The 19,134-nt window shown below is 35.1% G+C and overlaps 1 protein-coding gene across 20 annotated transcripts in view; it reads right to left on the bottom strand.

Annotated features, from left to right (window-relative positions):
- ADK (adenosine kinase) overlaps positions 1 to 19,134 on the bottom strand; it is a 506,565-nt gene that overhangs the window by 420,827 nt on the left and 66,604 nt on the right. The window contains exon 5 of one of the 20 annotated variants that reach the window (XM_072823662.1): positions 14,658 to 14,759. The exons of the other annotated variants lie outside the window; for them this stretch is intronic. Within the exon in view, the coding sequence (XP_072679763.1) occupies positions 14,658 to 14,759 (102 nt within the window). The remainder of the gene's footprint in view (positions 1 to 14,657; positions 14,760 to 19,134) is intronic. 20 annotated transcript variants of the gene reach the window in all.

Here is a 19,134-nt window from a genome sequence, read left to right as displayed (position 1 = left end):
ACTGGTCACCAAACATATTCGCTCCCCCAAAATGGAAAGAGGCAGTCCCAATCTCTGTAGCAATTCAGTCCATTCACCAGCAACTGCTGTAGTCTAGAACATAATGGGGAAGCAAAGGGAGGTCAGCATCCCTTCTCAGGTAGTACAAAGGTGCCAAAGTGATCAAGAAAGAGAAATGCCCCAAGCCACTATGAACACCAGGAACTTTTGGCAATATTCCTGACAGTATACTATTCAAAGTCAAGGGAGATTTTGGTAAATGGACTCTTAGGTAGTTAATGTACTCTCCTTGTTTTGTAGGAATTGACTACCAGATCAACTCCCTCAATCTCAAAGGATTCCCTCTGGGCTGTCTCATAACACACTGAAGTCAATTTGGACAACAGGATTTAAAGAAGTGCTTCATCTTCTTCTATAATAATGCCTGGCCTCAATATTCTCTGGAGGATGATTAAAAAGGGGGAGGGGGATCCATTAATGGGCCCTTAAACTTTAATACTATTTAGCAATTAGACTTTTTGTAAGTGTCAAGGAAAATGAATCAAAATTTCATACAGTCATGCCTTTATGGCCCTGTGCCAAAATGCTAATCTGCCCTTTAGTCTTCTAGCCTAAAGACACTCCTCTCCTTACCCTCTACCCCTCAACCCACCACCAGCTCAGCTGTCTCAAACCCTTCTACTGTTAATCTATAACCTTACCTATGTTCTCTCCTGTTCTCTTTGTACACCCTCCCTTTGTTTCTCTTGTAAATAGGTTGATGCCAAGATCCTGTACATGCCTCCCTTTGTTTTTCCTGAGTCATCTGTCTCCTCTTTGTTTGCTTCTTCTTTTGTGTGTCAAATCTGAAATATATCTTGAGAGAACTGGATGAATGTTGTCTGACTCTTGTTGTATGTAGGGTTTTCACCATCATTCGTTTTCTGGGTTAATGGCTATGATAATTGGAGCCAAATATCTGGTTAGTGTGCCTCAGGATGGGGACTTTAAGGAATATTCCCAAGCCACTGCTGAAACCTGTGTGTTTCTTGGACTCCCCAACAACTGCATAACTCAATAATCACCTTGATAGATTCTATGTGGCTAAGATGACAAAATTCCTTAAAAGTCAAAGCATACCTAACTCTATGAGGTTAGCTATCAACTTGTACAGATAACAGACACCCCCACTTTCCTATTTTTTTTTTAAAGCATTTATTTGAGAGAGGGAGAAAAAGAGAGAGAACGTGAGAACAGGAGGAGGGGCAGAGTGAGAGAGGGAGAGAGAAGGAGGGGGTGGAGGGGAATCTTCAAGCAGACTTCCCTGCTGAGAGCAGAGCCCAACACAGCTCCATCTCAAGACCCTGAGATCATGACCTGAACCAAAATCAAGAGCCTGATGTTTAACAGACTAAGACACCCAGGTGTTTAGTGGTACCCTACTTTCCTTTTAACTAGATTAAAGAATGCATGTGGGGGATGCCCTTATCTCCCCAAGACAAATCATCTTCTGCTTGCCAGCAATTTCTCATAATTAGGAGAGTGTTAAGATTAGACATCAGGCGAAGAAAGAAAGCTTCTTAATGTTTTTTTTTTCCTTAGCCATACTGTCCTGAGAGCCAACTCTATTGACATAAAAATTACATAAAAACTAGTCAAGCATACAGCAGCCACCTTTAACAAAACCCAACACAAAGTCACTCACAAATTTGAAAAGTGGCACTCCAAAACCTAATAGCCCTTGATATCCTGACTGCAAATCAAAAAGGAAACTATTGTGACAACATTGAGACTAAATGTTGTATATGTATCCCAGATGACTCTGCTAATGTATCCAAAATTTTAGCTAATACACACCCAAATTAAGACAATGTATAACTCCTAGTTCTCTCAGTGATTAGTTCTTAGCTGGGACATGGACTATGGTCAACCTTTAAGAGTCTTCTTAGCACACTTCTTTTTTTTTTTTTTAATTTTTTTTTAATTTATTTATGATAGAGAGAGAGAGAGAGAGAGAGAGAGGGAGGCAGAGACACAGGCAGAGGGAGAAGCAGGCTCCATGCACCAGAAGCCCGACGTGGGATTCGATCCCGGGTCTCCAGGATCATGCCCTGGGCCAAAGGCAGGCGCTAAACCGCTGCTCCACCCAGGGATCCCCCTTAGCACACTTCTTACTTTTATTATATTAATCCTAAAATGTTGTCTCTTTCACTTTGTTCTCTCCTATTAATCGAGAAACATGCAAGCATTTTCTGACTCCTTCGTTCAGCCAACTGATGATCCTTACCACTCAAAACTCTGGATCCCAATGTCCACTCTGGACTCTACAGCAATGGTCTCCATAGTGGTTACTTGTAGGAACATACAGTAACCAATTTCATTCAGTCCATAGGTGGGAACATTCCTATGACCCCTGTCAGCTTGAAGAAGTTACAGAAGGGGATTCTTTCGCCCTTCACGACCTTAAAGATTAAAGGACCAAAAATTGGTCAGGGGGAAAATGAAGGACAAAAGCAGGAAAATGTTCACCGTTAGGCCAGAAGGCTGACCTATAAAACCTGCATACTTTCATTAAGGATCAAATATGTCTTGGTTGCTACATTTTTTTTTAAGATTTTATTTTTAAGACTAAGTCCGGGATCCCTGGGTGGCGCAGCGGTTTGGCGCCTGCCTTTGGCCCAGGGCGCGATCCCAGAGACCCGGGATCGAATCCCACGTCAGGTTCCCGGTGCATGGAGCCTGCTTCTCCCTCTGCCTGTGTCTCTGCCTCTCTCTCTCTCTCTCTCTGTGACTATCATAAATAAATAAAAATTTAAAAAAATTTAAAAAAAAAAGATTTTATTTTTAAGTAATCTCTAAACCCAACGTGGGGATTAAACTCATAACCCAGAGATCAAGGGTCCCACACTCCACCAACTGGGCCAGGTAGACGCTCATTCTTAAAGGGCTGCTACATTCTTAAAGGGCCTCAGGACTGCCTGTATATTTCATCAATAGTTAGTATCAAACTGAATGATAAGCACCATAGAAATCTTGCAAAAGTAGTTTATGATCTAACACTCTCTGTATGTCCCCTCCCCCTTGAGCACTACACATATAATCACCAGCTTTATACAGCAAAAGTGCAGCCCATGGGTCCTGTCCTTTTGCTACATAAGTAAACCTTACTAAAGTTGCACCATACCACTCAAGATTTCTTTCTTGGCTGTTGCACTCCACAATCCAGCAACCACTTTTAAGGGGGAACAAAAGGGGTCTATCAATGGAGTATCTTATAGTGCTTATCAGGATTCTTTGCTAATAATTTCCTTCTTTCCATTCCCTGTCTGCCTTTAAAAACCTTTCCTTTTGGGACTCCTGGGTGGCTCAGTGGTTGCCTTTGGCTCAGGGTATGATCCCAGAGTCCCAGGATCGAGTCCCATATTGGGCTCCCTGCATGGAGCCTGCTTCTCCCTCTGCCTCTGTCTCTGCCACTGTTTCTCATGAATAAGTAAAATCTTTAAAAAATAAAAATAAAAAAAATAAAAACCTTTCCTTTCCTGCAGCTCAATGGGGCTCCTTTCTATTGCTGGATATTAGATAGGGAAACTAAAGGGACCCCCATAAAAAACTGCTTCCTCCCACCCCCCTCTCCTTTTCCTGCTATTTTTGCTAGAACCTACACCCATGCCTTACTCACATCCTGTAGAACAGAAAATGTATGTCCTCCTTGTAGAGGTAAGGGACTTAATTTCTTTGGAGTATTCTAACACAATACATAACATCTAAGGAGTGACTAGGTGGGGTCATCATGAACTTTCTAAGACCACTGACTCATAAAGACCCTGACTCCAGGGTCTAAGGGACTTAAAGGGGACACCTAAATACTTCTCTTTGTTCCTAGATTACTGAGAAGACAAAGGGGACCAGACTATCCACCCTCAAAAACCGCAGATCCAAAGTAAAGGACTCACTCTTCTTTCTTTCTGAGTCTCCGATACTCTGTTAATATCTACACTCTATGTCTTCATAGAAGCCAAGGACCCTCTTGGCTGGTCCTGTGGATCACCCCTGAGTCCTTGGACCCCGTCAGTCTTCATCAGATTGGATGGTGCCAGATTAATAAATCACCAAATAAGGCAAATCTGAGCTTTAAATTTACTCAAATTTTGTTTTTTAACAGAGATCGAAGTTTTCCAAATAAAGATCTGAATCTTAAAAAGAATCTGGAGTGGAGAGAGACCTACAAAAAGGAGGTTTTTAGAGGGAGCAGTATGTGCAAATACATGGACAAGAGGGACATGTTCAATGAACTGCAAAGAAGATGCAAGAACTAAGGGTTAAAAAGCAAAGAAAGTTCTTTAGGTTTCCTCATGAAAAGCGAAGTCATTAAAAGGTTTTAATCCCAGAAAGAAAAAGATCAGATTTTCAACTTACAAAAATTATAACAGGCCAAATATAAATAATGTGCATATTTGACTATCCCCATACATGAGAACTAGTTAAATGATTCACATGAATTACCTTACATTAACAAAAGTAAAGGTGATAAAAGAACGAAAGAGCTACAGCTGATTTGAGTACTCTCATTTCAACACATACACTGTGATCTTGAACAAGTATGTTAAGTTTCTAGTCCCCTATTCTTCATAGGAGGAAAGACTGCTATTACTTCAAAAGAGGTCAAGAAAGTTAACAAATAAAATATTTAATAACTAGATAACTAGGTAACCTGTATTCAAACTAAAAATCCAGTCTGAAAATAAAGGACAAATCTGCTGCTTTTCTGAAAGGGCATCAATTCAAAATCCAATGTCTCTATAATGTATATATTGCAAAAATGACTACAATTTGGTAAAATACAAAGAACAATGGACTAAAGGGAAGACTCAGTAATGGTCTTTTCCTTGCCAATTATGATTTTTATGCCTCAGCTTATTCATTACTAAAATTAAAGGAATGGTACTAAATGTTTTGTATAGCTGAAAACATTCAAAAACCTAAGGGACATTTTCATTACTGATGTAAGAGAAGAATGGCATAACCTAAAACATTAATACTTTATGAATAACTTTGTAGATGGAAAATAGAATCACTCACTTTAATCAATCATTCATGATAAAACACAATTTTAACACCAAAAAATTTACTACCAAATACATAAAATGGCCATAAGCAAAGGTAGGGACTAAGTACCATAACACCATAAGTTTTTAAAAAATATTTTCTAAATAAAATTCCTACAGATTGATAGTAAAATGTATGCTAAGTCATTCTTGAAATTAAACTGTATAATGGCTTTACACAGATGTGGACATCAGGAGATAATGACTATACTGCCAGCAATACCGGTATCAAAATCAATGAAATGATCCCCAGAATCCAACAGAATTTTAAGTCTTACTGATAAACTTTCTTTTACAATATCAATAAATCATTCCAGACTGAACAAAAAAGACAGTTAGTAGACCTATATTTTCACATAGGGGCTTCCCAGTGTAACCCGAAATTAGCAATAAAAAAGAAGTGCTTCAGTGCAGCCCCGGTGGCGCAGTGGTTTAGCACCGCCTGCAGCCTGGGGTATGATCCCGAAGACCCGGAATCAAGTCCCACATCGGGCTCCCTGAATGGAGTCTGCTTCTCCCTCTGCCTGTGTCTCTGCCTCTCTCTCTCTCTCTGTCTCTCATGAATAAATAAAAAAAATCTTTAAAAAAAATTTTAAATTAAAAAAGTACTTCATCTCATACAGTATATTTTTTTCCAATCACTAACAATGGGTTTACAAGGTTAAATTACTAGAGTTTTAAAATAAATACTTGATTTATGCAAGTCCAGGTAAAATGATCATGGAAATATATATTTTTAATTGGAATGGAATTCATATATATAACATATAAACATAAAATATATATAATATATATTATATAATATAATATAATACATAAACATTAAGTTCTCCATCAAGTCCATGAATATAATGGCCTGCTGAGCCCTGGACACACAAATGAAATACCTAAAAAATGTTTAATCACCTTTAAGTATTTGATGAGATGTCTTATAGAAAACATAATAAATTTAAAATATGCTTGCAGGCTTCCAGTTATGGAATAAATAAGTCATGAGAATAAAACGTACAGCCCAGGAAATTTACTCAACGGTACTATAATAATGTAATATGGTGACAGATAATAGCTATACTTGTAATGAGTATAGAAAAACATAACATTGGATAGGTTATTCAATCACTATGCTGTACACCTATGCTGAAACTAATGTAAATTGTATGTCAACTCAAATAAAAAATATTAAATAAATAAATTCATTCTATGCTAACTCCTGAGGGCATAATTAGAATCAACAAGGGAAATAAGAAACATGCCAATAATAATAATTAAAAATAATATGAAAGTCTTAGAGGCTGAAAATTACCCATGTCTCAGGAATATTGTAAAATTAGATACTACTATAATCTTTAAGGAATTGCAACATTATTACGGTTATTTTCCAAGTCTCACATTAATAAAAAAGCTTTTTTTTTATTTTCATCAATAGCTAATCCATACCTTTTTACATCAGTGTTAATATTCTTATGGAGAAGATCTAATCCTACCTTTGTTATGTGACTGAGTAAAATAACTCTAAACAAGTTATTGAGTAATGAGCCTAGAATAAAATCCCCCAAAGTACTAAGACTTTAAACTCCTCCTCCCAAAAATAAATAAACTCCTACTCCCAAAATCTATACCATAATGATGTTTTCAAACAACAGTAGAAATGTAATCACTTCCCCACTGTGATTCCCTAAAAATATGCAGCATATTTTTTCAAATACAAAGCATGAACCAAGGCAACACTTTATGCCTGTACACCGTTCTTCTGCATGTATATTTTACATGCCTTCCCTGGTTTAGAGACAGTAAATAATTTTTTGTTTCTTTTTAAAGTTGTCCTGTTGGGTTACTAAGGATGAAATTAAGGAAGAGGCTGAAAATTATGTCCAATTATGTTCAGAAAGAAAGGCTTCCTGATGATGTTCCTTAAGCACTGAATTAACCAATATTTACTTCTGATTTATTGTGTTAAATAATAAAATTTTCCATTTACAGATTAAGTTATTTTGTTTTGGGTATCTGTTACTTACATATCCAAAGGCATAAATAGTATAAGTATCTCCCAATCTTGGAGAGAAGTTGTTCTGGAAAAGTTTATCCTCTCATCTAGTACATACTTTAAAAAAGGAAACAAAATCTAATTAAAAAAACAATAAAGTTGACATTAAAAAAGTTCTCTCTGAATCCAGACCTAAGGGAGCAGTCACAAAATTGTTCCAAATTTAATCACCAACACCAGCTGCCTTCTAGAATTAGAGGCACTTATATACAAAGTCAACCCAAATGTTAGGAAAAAAAAAATTTGTTTGCTCTCTAGCGAAACTTAGGTTGATAATATTTAAGGAATAATGAGAGAAGCACTTAATTTAACTCAGGATTCTGATTTTCATAAGGAGCCTGCTGTTAAATTTGATTACATTCATGAAGACAAAACTTGGAAAACAAAATTGTTTCATTAATCATCAACCTTGTAGTAAAACTCAGAACAACCAAAATTACTGTAAATAAACCCACTTAATGGTAAAATATGAATAAATATATGAATGGAAAACATCACAGATACTCTGCAGACTAAAATAGTCTAAGTATTCAAATATTTACTAAGTTTCTTCTTCATGCCAGGCACTAAGGATATAAAGATGAATAAAATAGGAACCTTGTGCTCAAAGCACTGAGTCTACAGGGAAGGTAAGCAAAAAATAAAAGTAGAAGTAGTTATTCACACACCAGGCATCAGGGAATTCTCTATGTGTATATTATTTAATCGTCACAATAATTCTATAAGGTTGTCATCATTCTCACAATTTAGATGAAGAAATATTTAAACAAATAAGTAACTAACCCAAAGTCTCACAACTGGTAATTATCAAAACCAGGATTTTAATTCTGATCTGATGGTTTGCACCAAACTAACCCAGAGTACAGGCAGACTATACAATAGAGAAAGCTACCAAAAGAATTAATATCTGAGTTAAGCCTTAAAAGATGAATAGGGGTGGGATGCCTGGGTTAAGCAACCAAGTCTTGGTCAAAATCATGATCTCAGGGTCCTGCTTGTGGATTCTCTCTCTCCCTCTGCCCCTACCCTCAGTCATGCTCACTCTCTAATAAATATACTTTAAAAAAAAATAAAAATGCTTTACTTGTATAAAAAAATGTACTTACTACAGCCACTACTAATCCATTTGGCCAAGTGATTCCAAGAATATAGTATGTGTACCCCTGGTGATAGCTGAGATATCATTTTTTAATTTATTTTGAAATAATTTCTAACTTGCCAAAAAAATGCAAAAATTGTACTAACTCCTGTATATTCTTCACCTCAATTTACTTAACATTATAACATGGTTTGACTTACCTCTCTCTGTATATATAGTAATATATATTACTATTTATTATTACTCACAGTTATTGCTGAACCAGCTGAGCACACTGCAGACACCAACACTCTTTACCCTCAAATATCTGTGTGTTATTTCCTAAAAATAAGACCACTGTCTTTCATAACCATAACACATTTATTAATTCAGGATATTTAATATTGCTATAATACTATAATCTACAGTCCATATACAATTTTGCCAAGTGTTCCAACAACATACTTTATAATAATATCCTTCCTTTCCTCCCAGGATACAATCCAGGACCATGTACTACATTTACTAGTTAGGTTTCTTTGACATCTCTCAACCTAGAAGTTTCTCAGTCTTCATCTTTCACCACAGTGACTCTTCTAAAGAATAAAGGCCAGCTGTTTTGTTGAATTTGGGTCTGTCTGATGTTTCTCTCATAATCAGGTCATGCATTTTTGTAGGAACATTATACATGTGATATTCTGTCCTCTGTGTATCACATCAGGAAGCACATGTGAACTACTACTTGAGACAATACTGAGTGGCACACATACATTTTTTCTTTTAATAGTTCTATATTTAAATAAATGTATAAAACTCATAATTTCACAAGTATTAAACAAAATGAGCCCAATTTTTAAAGTTCACATTAAGAATACTTTAAATAATGCAGAAGTACTAACATTGGAAAGCACTACTACTATACATGTGACACATAAAGTTAAACCAAATTCAAAATAACACAGACTTACATAGCCAATAATAATATAAAAGAAGTTCACTCCATATTTCTTCCAAAGACTCATGGGAGATGGGTTAGTTATCCTTAAAATTGTGAGAAGGTAAATGATTAAAAGACAAAAACAAGGGGTGCCTGGGTGGCTCAGTCAGTTGACCATCTAACTCTTGGTTCTGGCTCGGGTCAAGATCTCAGGGTCGTGGCATCGAACCCCTCCCAGGCTCTGCACTGAATCTTAGTATGGAATCAGCTTGAAATTCTTTCCACCTCCCATTCCCTTCCCCTATGCTCCTCCTCTCTCCTTGCTCTGTCTCAAGAGGGAAGGAAGAAAGGAAGGAAGGAAGGAAGGGGGTGGGGGAGGATGGAAGGAGGGAGGGAGGGAGGACAGGCAGGTGGGTGGGTGGCAAAGAAAATCTAATAACTCCCAGCAAAATATATATTGATACAAAGTTTTTACTGACATAAGAAAACATTATTACTATTTCAAGGACATAACATATGCTTTAAGGATAACAAAGGATGGATTTGTTGTATTAATAAAACTAGTTCTATTCTTTTAAATAATTATCTGAGATCAGTTAAGGTCAACAAATATAAAAATGAATTTCTTTGTACCACCACGCTGCATGCCTGTGTTTGTATAAACTACATTATACTTTAACAGAATAAATATGTTTAGTACTAATGAAGGGTTCAAAGATAATTATCCTACAAAATTATTTAAAAGCCTATTCATGCATGATCCTAATAACGTCTTCAATCCTACTTAGTAAGTAAAAGAGTATAGTCAAACTTTTATAAATTCAAAGAGCACATACACTTTAGTGCTTTCCTATCTTCATTACATCTTAGTCCCCAGCTTTATGGTTGATATCAGTTGTCCATTATTCTAAATTCCATCTTGGAAGCTAATCATATTCCCTCTGCCCTCATTCTAGAATGGAAAATATCTTTGAAAAAATAATTATACAATTTAATATTTAAATATAAAATAGTTTGGGAAACAAATGAGAAAAAGTGGTGGTAAAAGAAATATACACACTCTTGCAGAAGGAAATCAGTAGTAGGATTTAATAACAAAATTTTTTAAAGATTACTTATTTATTTATTCATGAGAGGCAGAGAGAGAGAGAGAGAGAGAGGCAGAGACACAGGTAGAGGAAGAAGCAGGCTCCATGCAGGAAGCCTGATGCGGGACCCGATCCTGGGTCTCCAGGATCATGCCCTGGGCTGCAGGCGGCGCTAAACCGCCGGGCCACCGGGGCTGCCCAAGAATTTTCTTTACAAGAGCATAAATTTACAGAAATATGTGAAAGATATTTCCTACATTTCTTTGTTGAGTTTTCGGATCCTGCTAAGATACCTCTTTGCTCTTTCTACAAGGCAGAAATTTTGTCTCTCTTCAACAAGACAAAAAAAAAAAAAAAAAAAAATCCTTTAATGAATACTTTCTCACCCAATTCAACACTGAAAAACTCAAAGAACAAAACAAAACAAACCACACACATACAAATAAAGCCCATACATTCAAACTCCACACTCCAAAATATTTTTTTCCAAATCTCCCATTAGGCATTTTTTTCTTTTTTTTTTTTTTTTTAAGATTTCATTTATTTATTCATGAGAGACACAGAGAGAGAGGCAGAGACACAGCCCAATGGAGAAGCAAAAAAGCCTGATGTGGGATTCGATCCCGGATCCCAGGATCCCAGGATCCCAGGATCCCACCCTGGGCCAAAGGCAGATAGACTCAACCACTGAGCCACCCAGGCGTCCCTATTAGGCATTTTTTATCTCCTTCTGTCTAACCTGACACAGAGCTACAGACCTAGAAATTGCAAGTATTTCTGGCTTTCCCAAACAAAAAAGCACACAACTTGCAGGAATGTTTGAGCAAGGCGGTTTCACTTCGCATGTGCTATTAAAATTCATTATGTATGAGGTGAGATATTTTTATAAAAGTACCATTCTTACAAGAAAAACACTTGGAGTTATTAGGATATAAAGTAAAATTTTTCAAGAAAAATTTAAAATCTATTCTAAATGTTTCAATCATTTTGCTAAATAATCGAAAAAGTCAAGTTGCAATCATAATGAAGTTCCACAGAGGGAGCTAGCATCACAAAGAATAAATTTATATATACACTGAACTTCAAGAAATGACCTAGTCTATTAGAAATATCAGATTTCCTTTTTTTTTTAAGATTTATTTATTTATTTTATGATAGACACAGAGAGAGAGAGAGAAAGGCAGAGACACAGGAGGAGGGAGAAGCAGGTTCCACGCCAGGAACCCGACATGGGACTCGATCCCGGGACTAAAGGACTGCACCCTGGGCCAAAGGCAGGGGCTAAACCGCTGAGCCACCCAGGGATCCCAGAAATATTGGATTTCCATTCATCAACTTGAGCTCAGATTATCTTCTAAGATTTTACCTTAGACATTAATGACCCCCCAAAATACAGTATTACCTACAAATTAAGGCAAATTTCTACTAAACCATATTAAAACTTATGAAATGTAATATCCATCACAAGTACCTTCAAATGCTTTGTGAGGCAGGTGTGTTCATTTTAAATATTATTACTCCTCCCAAAAAAGTCAAAAATACTCTTTCTCCTAATTTACTCCTAATTTTTGCCTAATTGGGCAAAGCACAAAGCAATAAAATAGACCTGAAATCAAATCAGTCTATCCTTTTCTACTATAAGAGAAGTTATGGAATTGTTCCAAGCCCGTTTCCCATAAAATGGGAATGATTATAATAGTTACATTCTAGGACTGCTATGAGGATTAAATTAGAGCACAAAAGTAACCAAAATAAGCCCCTCTTTTCCTTGTTTTTTAATACGTGTTATATAATTGTTCATACTTTCCAAAAACAAATCAATACTTACAGTTAGTAAAAAGAAAATGTTTTCAAGGATTAGATCAGCTGCCAGTAAACACTAAAAGTTCCCCAAAACTTCCAAATCTGTATTATTCCTAAAAAAGTCTGACTCAGTCCTTAAGAGAAAACAGATAGTGTTGACATAACCCTTACATTATTTTTCAGGCAGAAATTTGTCTTCATTCTCAAAATATTCCTGTTTGGTGTAGACCAAGGTAAAGAAGAATTCAACATATCAGCAGTTTCTGCTCTCTCTATCCCAGATTGACCATAATGAATATTCGCCCCATAGATATGACACCCTGAAATACTGTCAAGTAAATTGTTTGTAACAAAGGATCAATGAACTTACACTTGGACTAAAATGCTCTGGATAAAGTTTCAGGAGACACCCCAACCTTCCACCCAAAACATCAAAGAGATAGAAAAAATAATAATAATAATAATAATAATAATAATAATAAATTTAAAACAACAAAGAAGTCCATTGGCATTTTTTCCTAATGAATTTCAGGCTAAAAACTCAGAAACTAAACAATAGGATTAGTGAACAGAGTAAAAGAAAAGTAGGTAATTAAAGAAATCATTTGCTTAATGGATAATAATAAAATGGCAAAGCACTAATCTAATCCCACAATGATATTTGAGAGGCAGCTACTCCAAGAACAAAAGCCAGTTCAAGAGCTTTCATAAACATCATCACACTCACAAAAACTTGTATCACACAAGTAACTTTTATATAACCTTTTCATAGTTCAAAACTTTTTCACATATATAATTTCATTTAACTCTCATTAAACTTAATATGACAAACATGGAATTATTACTATTTTACAAATAAAGACATTAAATTCAGAAAATTAATGATTTATCCAAGTGTAGCAAGTTCTACAAGGTGTCAAACAGAAGTGTATTTCCTAGAATTTCCTTCCCTATATGGTTTCACATTAGGAATTAACCACACAAAAAAAACTGTGTACAATTTGGGGGGGGTACAAATAAAGCAGCAGCCATTTCATTCTAAAGGTAGGTATTGATCACAGGTATGAAAGACAGAGAATTCCAATTTGCTTTTATTTTTCTCCACTCCACTTCTAGCTCACCTTCCTAAATAGTCCCAAGCCTATTACCAGATGTTTCACTGAAAATTCTGAGGTGGTAACTGCAAAGAGCTAACCTACCAGGCTCCTCACAGGTGGATTCATGAACCTACACCAGGACTGGACTTTTCTCTGATTCTTGGTGGGCCTTTACCTCCCTAGTTTTCCCCACAACTGAATAAGGTTTAATTCCTATAATAAATTCCTTATTTCTTAATACTCATAGTGGAACTGATACACCAAGATTGTAGTCTATGGGAAAACTCATACATAAGTTTCTTCCAATGCTAAGTCCAAAGCAGCACACATTTCTTCAAAAGCAGAAGGTAGCAAGTTAGGATTAAGGTTTTAAGATTTCACCAATAATATCTTATATTTTTTCATTTATCTATCATACATTCATGAATATAAATCCTAAAATTGCCTCCTGTAATGACTTCTTTCTGACAGGGTTAATAATTTTGTTCCAAACAATAAAATAAGCAAATTTTTCATAAATTTCATAATCCAGGTATAACAACAGATAAGAAGAAACTATGAAATCCTAGAATTTTAAAGTGAGAGCACAGTCAAAAGTTCACCAGAAAGGATAAACTCTGGCCACAGATAAGTTGAGAATCATTTATAGTTGCCTGAAATAAATTCAATCAATGCGAGTTTGGGATTCTCACAGAAGATACCTGATAGTATTATTTTTAAAAAGGAGCAAAAAATCTAACACACATTTAGTAGTATGTACTCCTGGAAGCATAGCTTCATAAGCACAAATGGTAAATGTTACAGCCTTTTAAAGATCAATTTAAAAAGCAATATAGTAAACAGTTACCTTACAAAGATCATGACTGTATATCAAAATGAATTTAAAAAAAAAAACACTTTTCTCATGTAAGAGGCATTTACAGCTTAGGATGAAACATCCAATGAAAGTATCATACATGGAATCAAATGAGATCAAAGAAGACTAATGTGTCCTAGAGAAAAAAGGTTCTAGTGGTGACAAAGACGTCAATGATAAAATTCTGAATGTTCAAAGGAGTAAGAATAAAAAAAAAGAAATAACTTTAAAATTATTTCACATACCATGTAGATTGTGAATGTTCAAAGAATTGAAAAGTAAAAAAGAAAAAAAAATTATTTCACATTATAGGTGGTTGTAAATGTGTAACAGTTAAACTAAATTATAACTATAAAATTGACTTATTTCATAATATCTCTCAAAGCTTTTAGAATCAAGTTGGCCAAAAACCTTTGTAGCATACCACTTCCTTGGAAGAATGAGAAGGGACTTGCATCTGGAAGTCAGGCTTACAAATATTTGAGTTTCTTCTGCTCACTCAGTAGTAACTATTCGTCTAAGCTGATTTCTAAAACCACATTACTATAAAATAAAATTAGTCATTGAGTCTTGATAAAGCTATTGAGTCCTTTATAACCAGTTACTGAGTCTTGCAATGGATATCAACTCTTTTCATCATAAACAAAACAAAACAAAAACAAAAACCAACCACTGTATACTTAGGGAGCTGCTTGGTATGACAGATGAAGCACTTAAATAGGAATCAGGAGACTTGGGTTCTGGTCCAGTAGTCAGTAAGCAGCAGTGTAACCTGCAAAAGTCATATAAATCCCACCCAACTCATTATAAAAAATGGGTATTAGTTCTGGGGTTTATTTCTAGATTCAAAATTCTGGAATTTAAAAGACATGAAAGAAAGTGGCCCTTGAGAAAGGGGCCATAAAAATATACATGATAGGGAAACAAGGGTGATGCAGTCAGTTGGGCTACCCACTCTTGGTTTCAGCTGGGGTGGTGATCTCAGGGTCCTGGGGTTGAGCCCAGTGTGAGCTCGATGCTCAGCTGGTGGAGTCTGCTTGAGAGTCTTTCTCCCTTTCCCTCTGTTCCTCCCACTGCAAGCCTGTGCCTGCATATGCATTCTCTTTCTCTCAAATAAATAAATAAATCCTTAAATCTATGATATTTAAAATGTTATAACTTCTTTATGAATATTGAAAAAATATTAAACATTTAACCTTGTTGTTGTTCCTAAGTGGCTTTTTTCCACATTTAAAAATTTTTAATGGACGTATGGTTGACACTAGATGTTCTCTATTTGTGTTTTTAAAATATCTTATTAATGTATTTAAGAGAGAGGGAGAGCATGAGTGACAGAGAGTGGCAAAGGGAGAAGCAGTCTCCTGAGGAACAGGGGGCCCAGCCCGGAACTCCATCCCAGGACCCTGGGATCATGATCTCAGCCGAAGGCAGACTGATGCTTAGCCAACTGAGCCACCCAGGTGCCCTAAATGTTCTCTATTTCAATTTCAACTTCCATCTGCTAGTTTTGTCCCTCTTTACAGGCATCAATCCTGATGTTATTCTTATAAAACAATCTTGATGTTTTCAAAGAACTGCTAAGTCAGAATATTAATAATGGATTTAAGAGCATATCAGATGTTAATGATTCTAAGAGCTCTGAACATGAATTGTTTTTTGTTTTAAGCAAAATCTACACCCAACACAGGGTTCAAACTCAAAACTTCAAGATCAAGAGTCATATCCTCTACTAAGTGAGCCAGCCAGGTGTCCTTAAACATGTTCTTAAACATGTGACTTAAATACTTACAAATCTCTCCTGCTGATTTAGAAATTGGGAGCTATTCTCTAAGACGTTATATTTTTACACTGAACCAAAGATCAAGGTTTCCCAGTGTTCTTGGCAATACTTGTGCTTCAAACCCCTTGAAGGGTGAATAAATTCATTTATTTTAATGAACATATTCATTTATTATCTCCCATTTCATCATAATCTGAATTGAGAAAAACTTAAATACAATATAATTCATATAGGACAAAATTTAAAAAATTAAGTGAGATATTGAGACAAAATAATTTCTGACATTAAAAATAATCATTAAAAAGAATTCACTCACTATGAGATGGGAAAATATCCTTCATCTAGAACAGAATACAACGCCTGTAAAAATTCACAGGCATTATCTTGAGTCTTGATACATCTTTATCTTGGCAGCTATCTTGAAAAGTCAAGTAAATAAAGTGAATCTCTTTTAAAGAAGTTTTCCCCCCTGTCTCATGCAGTACAGCAAACTGACAAAAAATCCTCAGATCAAATTACTTCTGTCTGTATTTAAAGTTGCATGGATACTTCTGAATTTATGTCTATTTGCCTTTACAATTTGCCCCTAACTCCAGTCAATTTTTAACTTATCTGAATCTGTATGTTCTTATCTCCGTATTCTAGTCAAGGTAATATAAAATTTAGATATTCATAAAATGAACAAATATTCATGGAAACAAAACAGTCCTATCTTCTGTAACTGCAGGTATATCCAGCAGTAAGAAAATCCAGTATTACAAAATCTCCAATTTATGAAACTGTTTTTGCAATATAAGGTAATATTAAATTGGAGAGTAAATCTCCATTTAGAAATGAAGTCAGTATCTTTACTGTAAATAGTACCTAGCAGAGTGACAGGTAAGTAGGTGAAAAAATATTTACTAAATGAAATAGTGATGATTTTCTATTTTAAATTACTACATTTACAAAACTAATACTCTAAGAAAAATCTATGGAAGGGTATCCGTGGGTGGCTCAGCAGTTTAGCACCTGCCCTTGGCCCAGGGCATGATCCTGGAGTCCTGGGATCGAGTCCCACGTCAGGCTCCCTGCATGGAGCCTGCTTCTCCCTCTGCCTGTGTCTCTGCCTCTCTCTCTCTCTCTCTCTCTCTCTCTGTGTCGTTCATGAATAAATAAAATCTTTTTTTAAAAAAAGAAAGAAAAAAAAAGAAAAAGAAAAATCTATGGAAGACTAATGAAACCATTTCATTATTGGACCATGTATAGAACAAAGTATAAATTCCATAGTTTTGGATTAATTACATCCCAAATTAGTTGGCTTTCCCTATTTAAAATCATCCTCCAGAATCTTTACTATGTAGAACATTTAAAAACAGGAATTGGAGAAAAAACATTCTGCTTAAAAAAAAAACAAGGGTCACAGACATTGCTGACCAATCTTCCCTGTTTTGTTATATGTCCAATTTCCCCAGACAGAAAAATAAAGGGTGTAACTGTGAAGCATAAGTGACTAAGTTTATATAGAATCTGAATCACCACGTTTGGGGAACTAAGAATAGTTTAAATGAAAATATAATTAATATTACCACATAAATTTATACCAACACAGTGTTAATCACTGTACTTACCTATTGGTATACACAAAACTAAAGTACATTTTCAAAAAGCTGGTTAATGTGATGCTACCAATGCATTTTTATAATATCGTGATGAATCAAAACTGTCTTTAACAGAAAAATTAAGAAGCAATAATAATGTTTTAAGAACAAACCATGGAACTATTAACTGAACAATTAAATTGTTTTAGATCTATATTTTTCATGGTATTTTTTAAAAGTTTGGTCTTGAGGACAAAGACATCTTGGTTAATTTTAATTGTAAAGATAAAAGTAAAATTACTTAAGAGAAGCCTTCATAAAGGGCTTTGGTGTTGAATTTTTAAAAATTAACAGTATGCTCTAACAGCGGCACACTTAACTCAGAGTTTTCTATAGTGTATACGTTGAAACCTACATATCAGAGAGCCAACATCCAAAGAATTAAGATGATCAACTAATGCCAAAACAATAAAGTGACAATACTATCAAGTATAAGACCTTTAGTTACATATACACTAGTTATTCAGAAGAAAGAAGAAGGAAAACTTCGGGTTATATTTATACAAATATTTGTTGTTGTTTTTTTAATTTAGACCCTTTCAGCCCTTTAGACCCTTACTATCTTTTCTCACGTAGTTCAATTACAAAGTTGAAAAAGTGCACCTCGTAATAGGTAAGTATATTAATTTAACAATGTAAACTTAGGAAATTTTCATCTCTTTCATTAAGTTCTTTTTTTTTTTCTTTTCTGGCCAGAGAAATAAATAACACAACCCATTAAATAAGATTTAAAATACACATAGGGGCACCTAAGTGGCCCCGTCAGTTAAGCAACCGACTCTTGATCTCAGATTAGACCTCGACCTCAGTGTTATAAGTTTAAGCCCCACACTGGGCTCCACACTGGGCATAGGGCGTACTTAAAAAAAATATTTTAATAAATAAGTAAAACAAAATACACATGAAAGTACAAAAGAATAAAATAAAATTCATCCATAATCCAGTCACCTCAAAATCTACTATTCTGTAATTTTATTCTAGGCTATACACAAGCAAGATTTTTCATTTAATTAATCATTATGAGACAAAAAAAAAAAAATCATTATGATATTAATCTTTTCCTAAAAACATTTTAATAACTGGGTAATATTCCACAGAGTTAAATTAACTGCCCAGGAAAAATAACATCATTTAAGACTAATCCAATTGTACAGTAGATATCATTTTACAATGGCCAACAAAATTTGTGTTTTCTATAAAATGTGTAATATATAAGTGTTAAGACACAAGTCATGCGGCCCCTGATAAGATTTTAGACCCCTTTCTACCACCTTTTTTTTTAAAGATTTATTTATTTATTTATCATAGAGAGAGAGAGAGAGAGAGAGGCAGAGACACAGGAGGAGGGAGAAGCAGGCTCCATGCCGGGAGCCGGACGTGGGACTCGATCCTGGGACTCCAGGATCGTGCCCTGGGCCGAAGGCAGGCACTAAACCGCTGAGCCACCCAGGGATCCCCACTACCACCTTTTTAATTGAAATAAAATAACTAAAGCAAAGAGTAACCTAAAAAATGTGATTTTCTATTGCTTTTTAAGGAATCCTAACAAAAAAGGTCTAATAATCTAAATATCTGCTATCATTAATAACATATTTTTCTAAAAAAAAATTTTAATGTATTTTTCTTGTCACTATATACAATTTCTTTTCCAATCACATTAGATTAAGAAATTGAGCTATTAAAAAGAAAGAAAGAAAGAAAGAAAGAAAGAAAGAAAGAAAGAAAGA

Source organism: Canis lupus, chromosome 4 (assembly GCF_048164855.1).
Source record: "Canis lupus baileyi chromosome 4, mCanLup2.hap1, whole genome shotgun sequence".
In the NCBI taxonomy this organism is placed as follows: Eukaryota; Metazoa; Chordata; class Mammalia; order Carnivora; family Canidae; genus Canis; species Canis lupus.
This window is presented reverse-complemented; position numbering and strand designations above follow the sequence as displayed.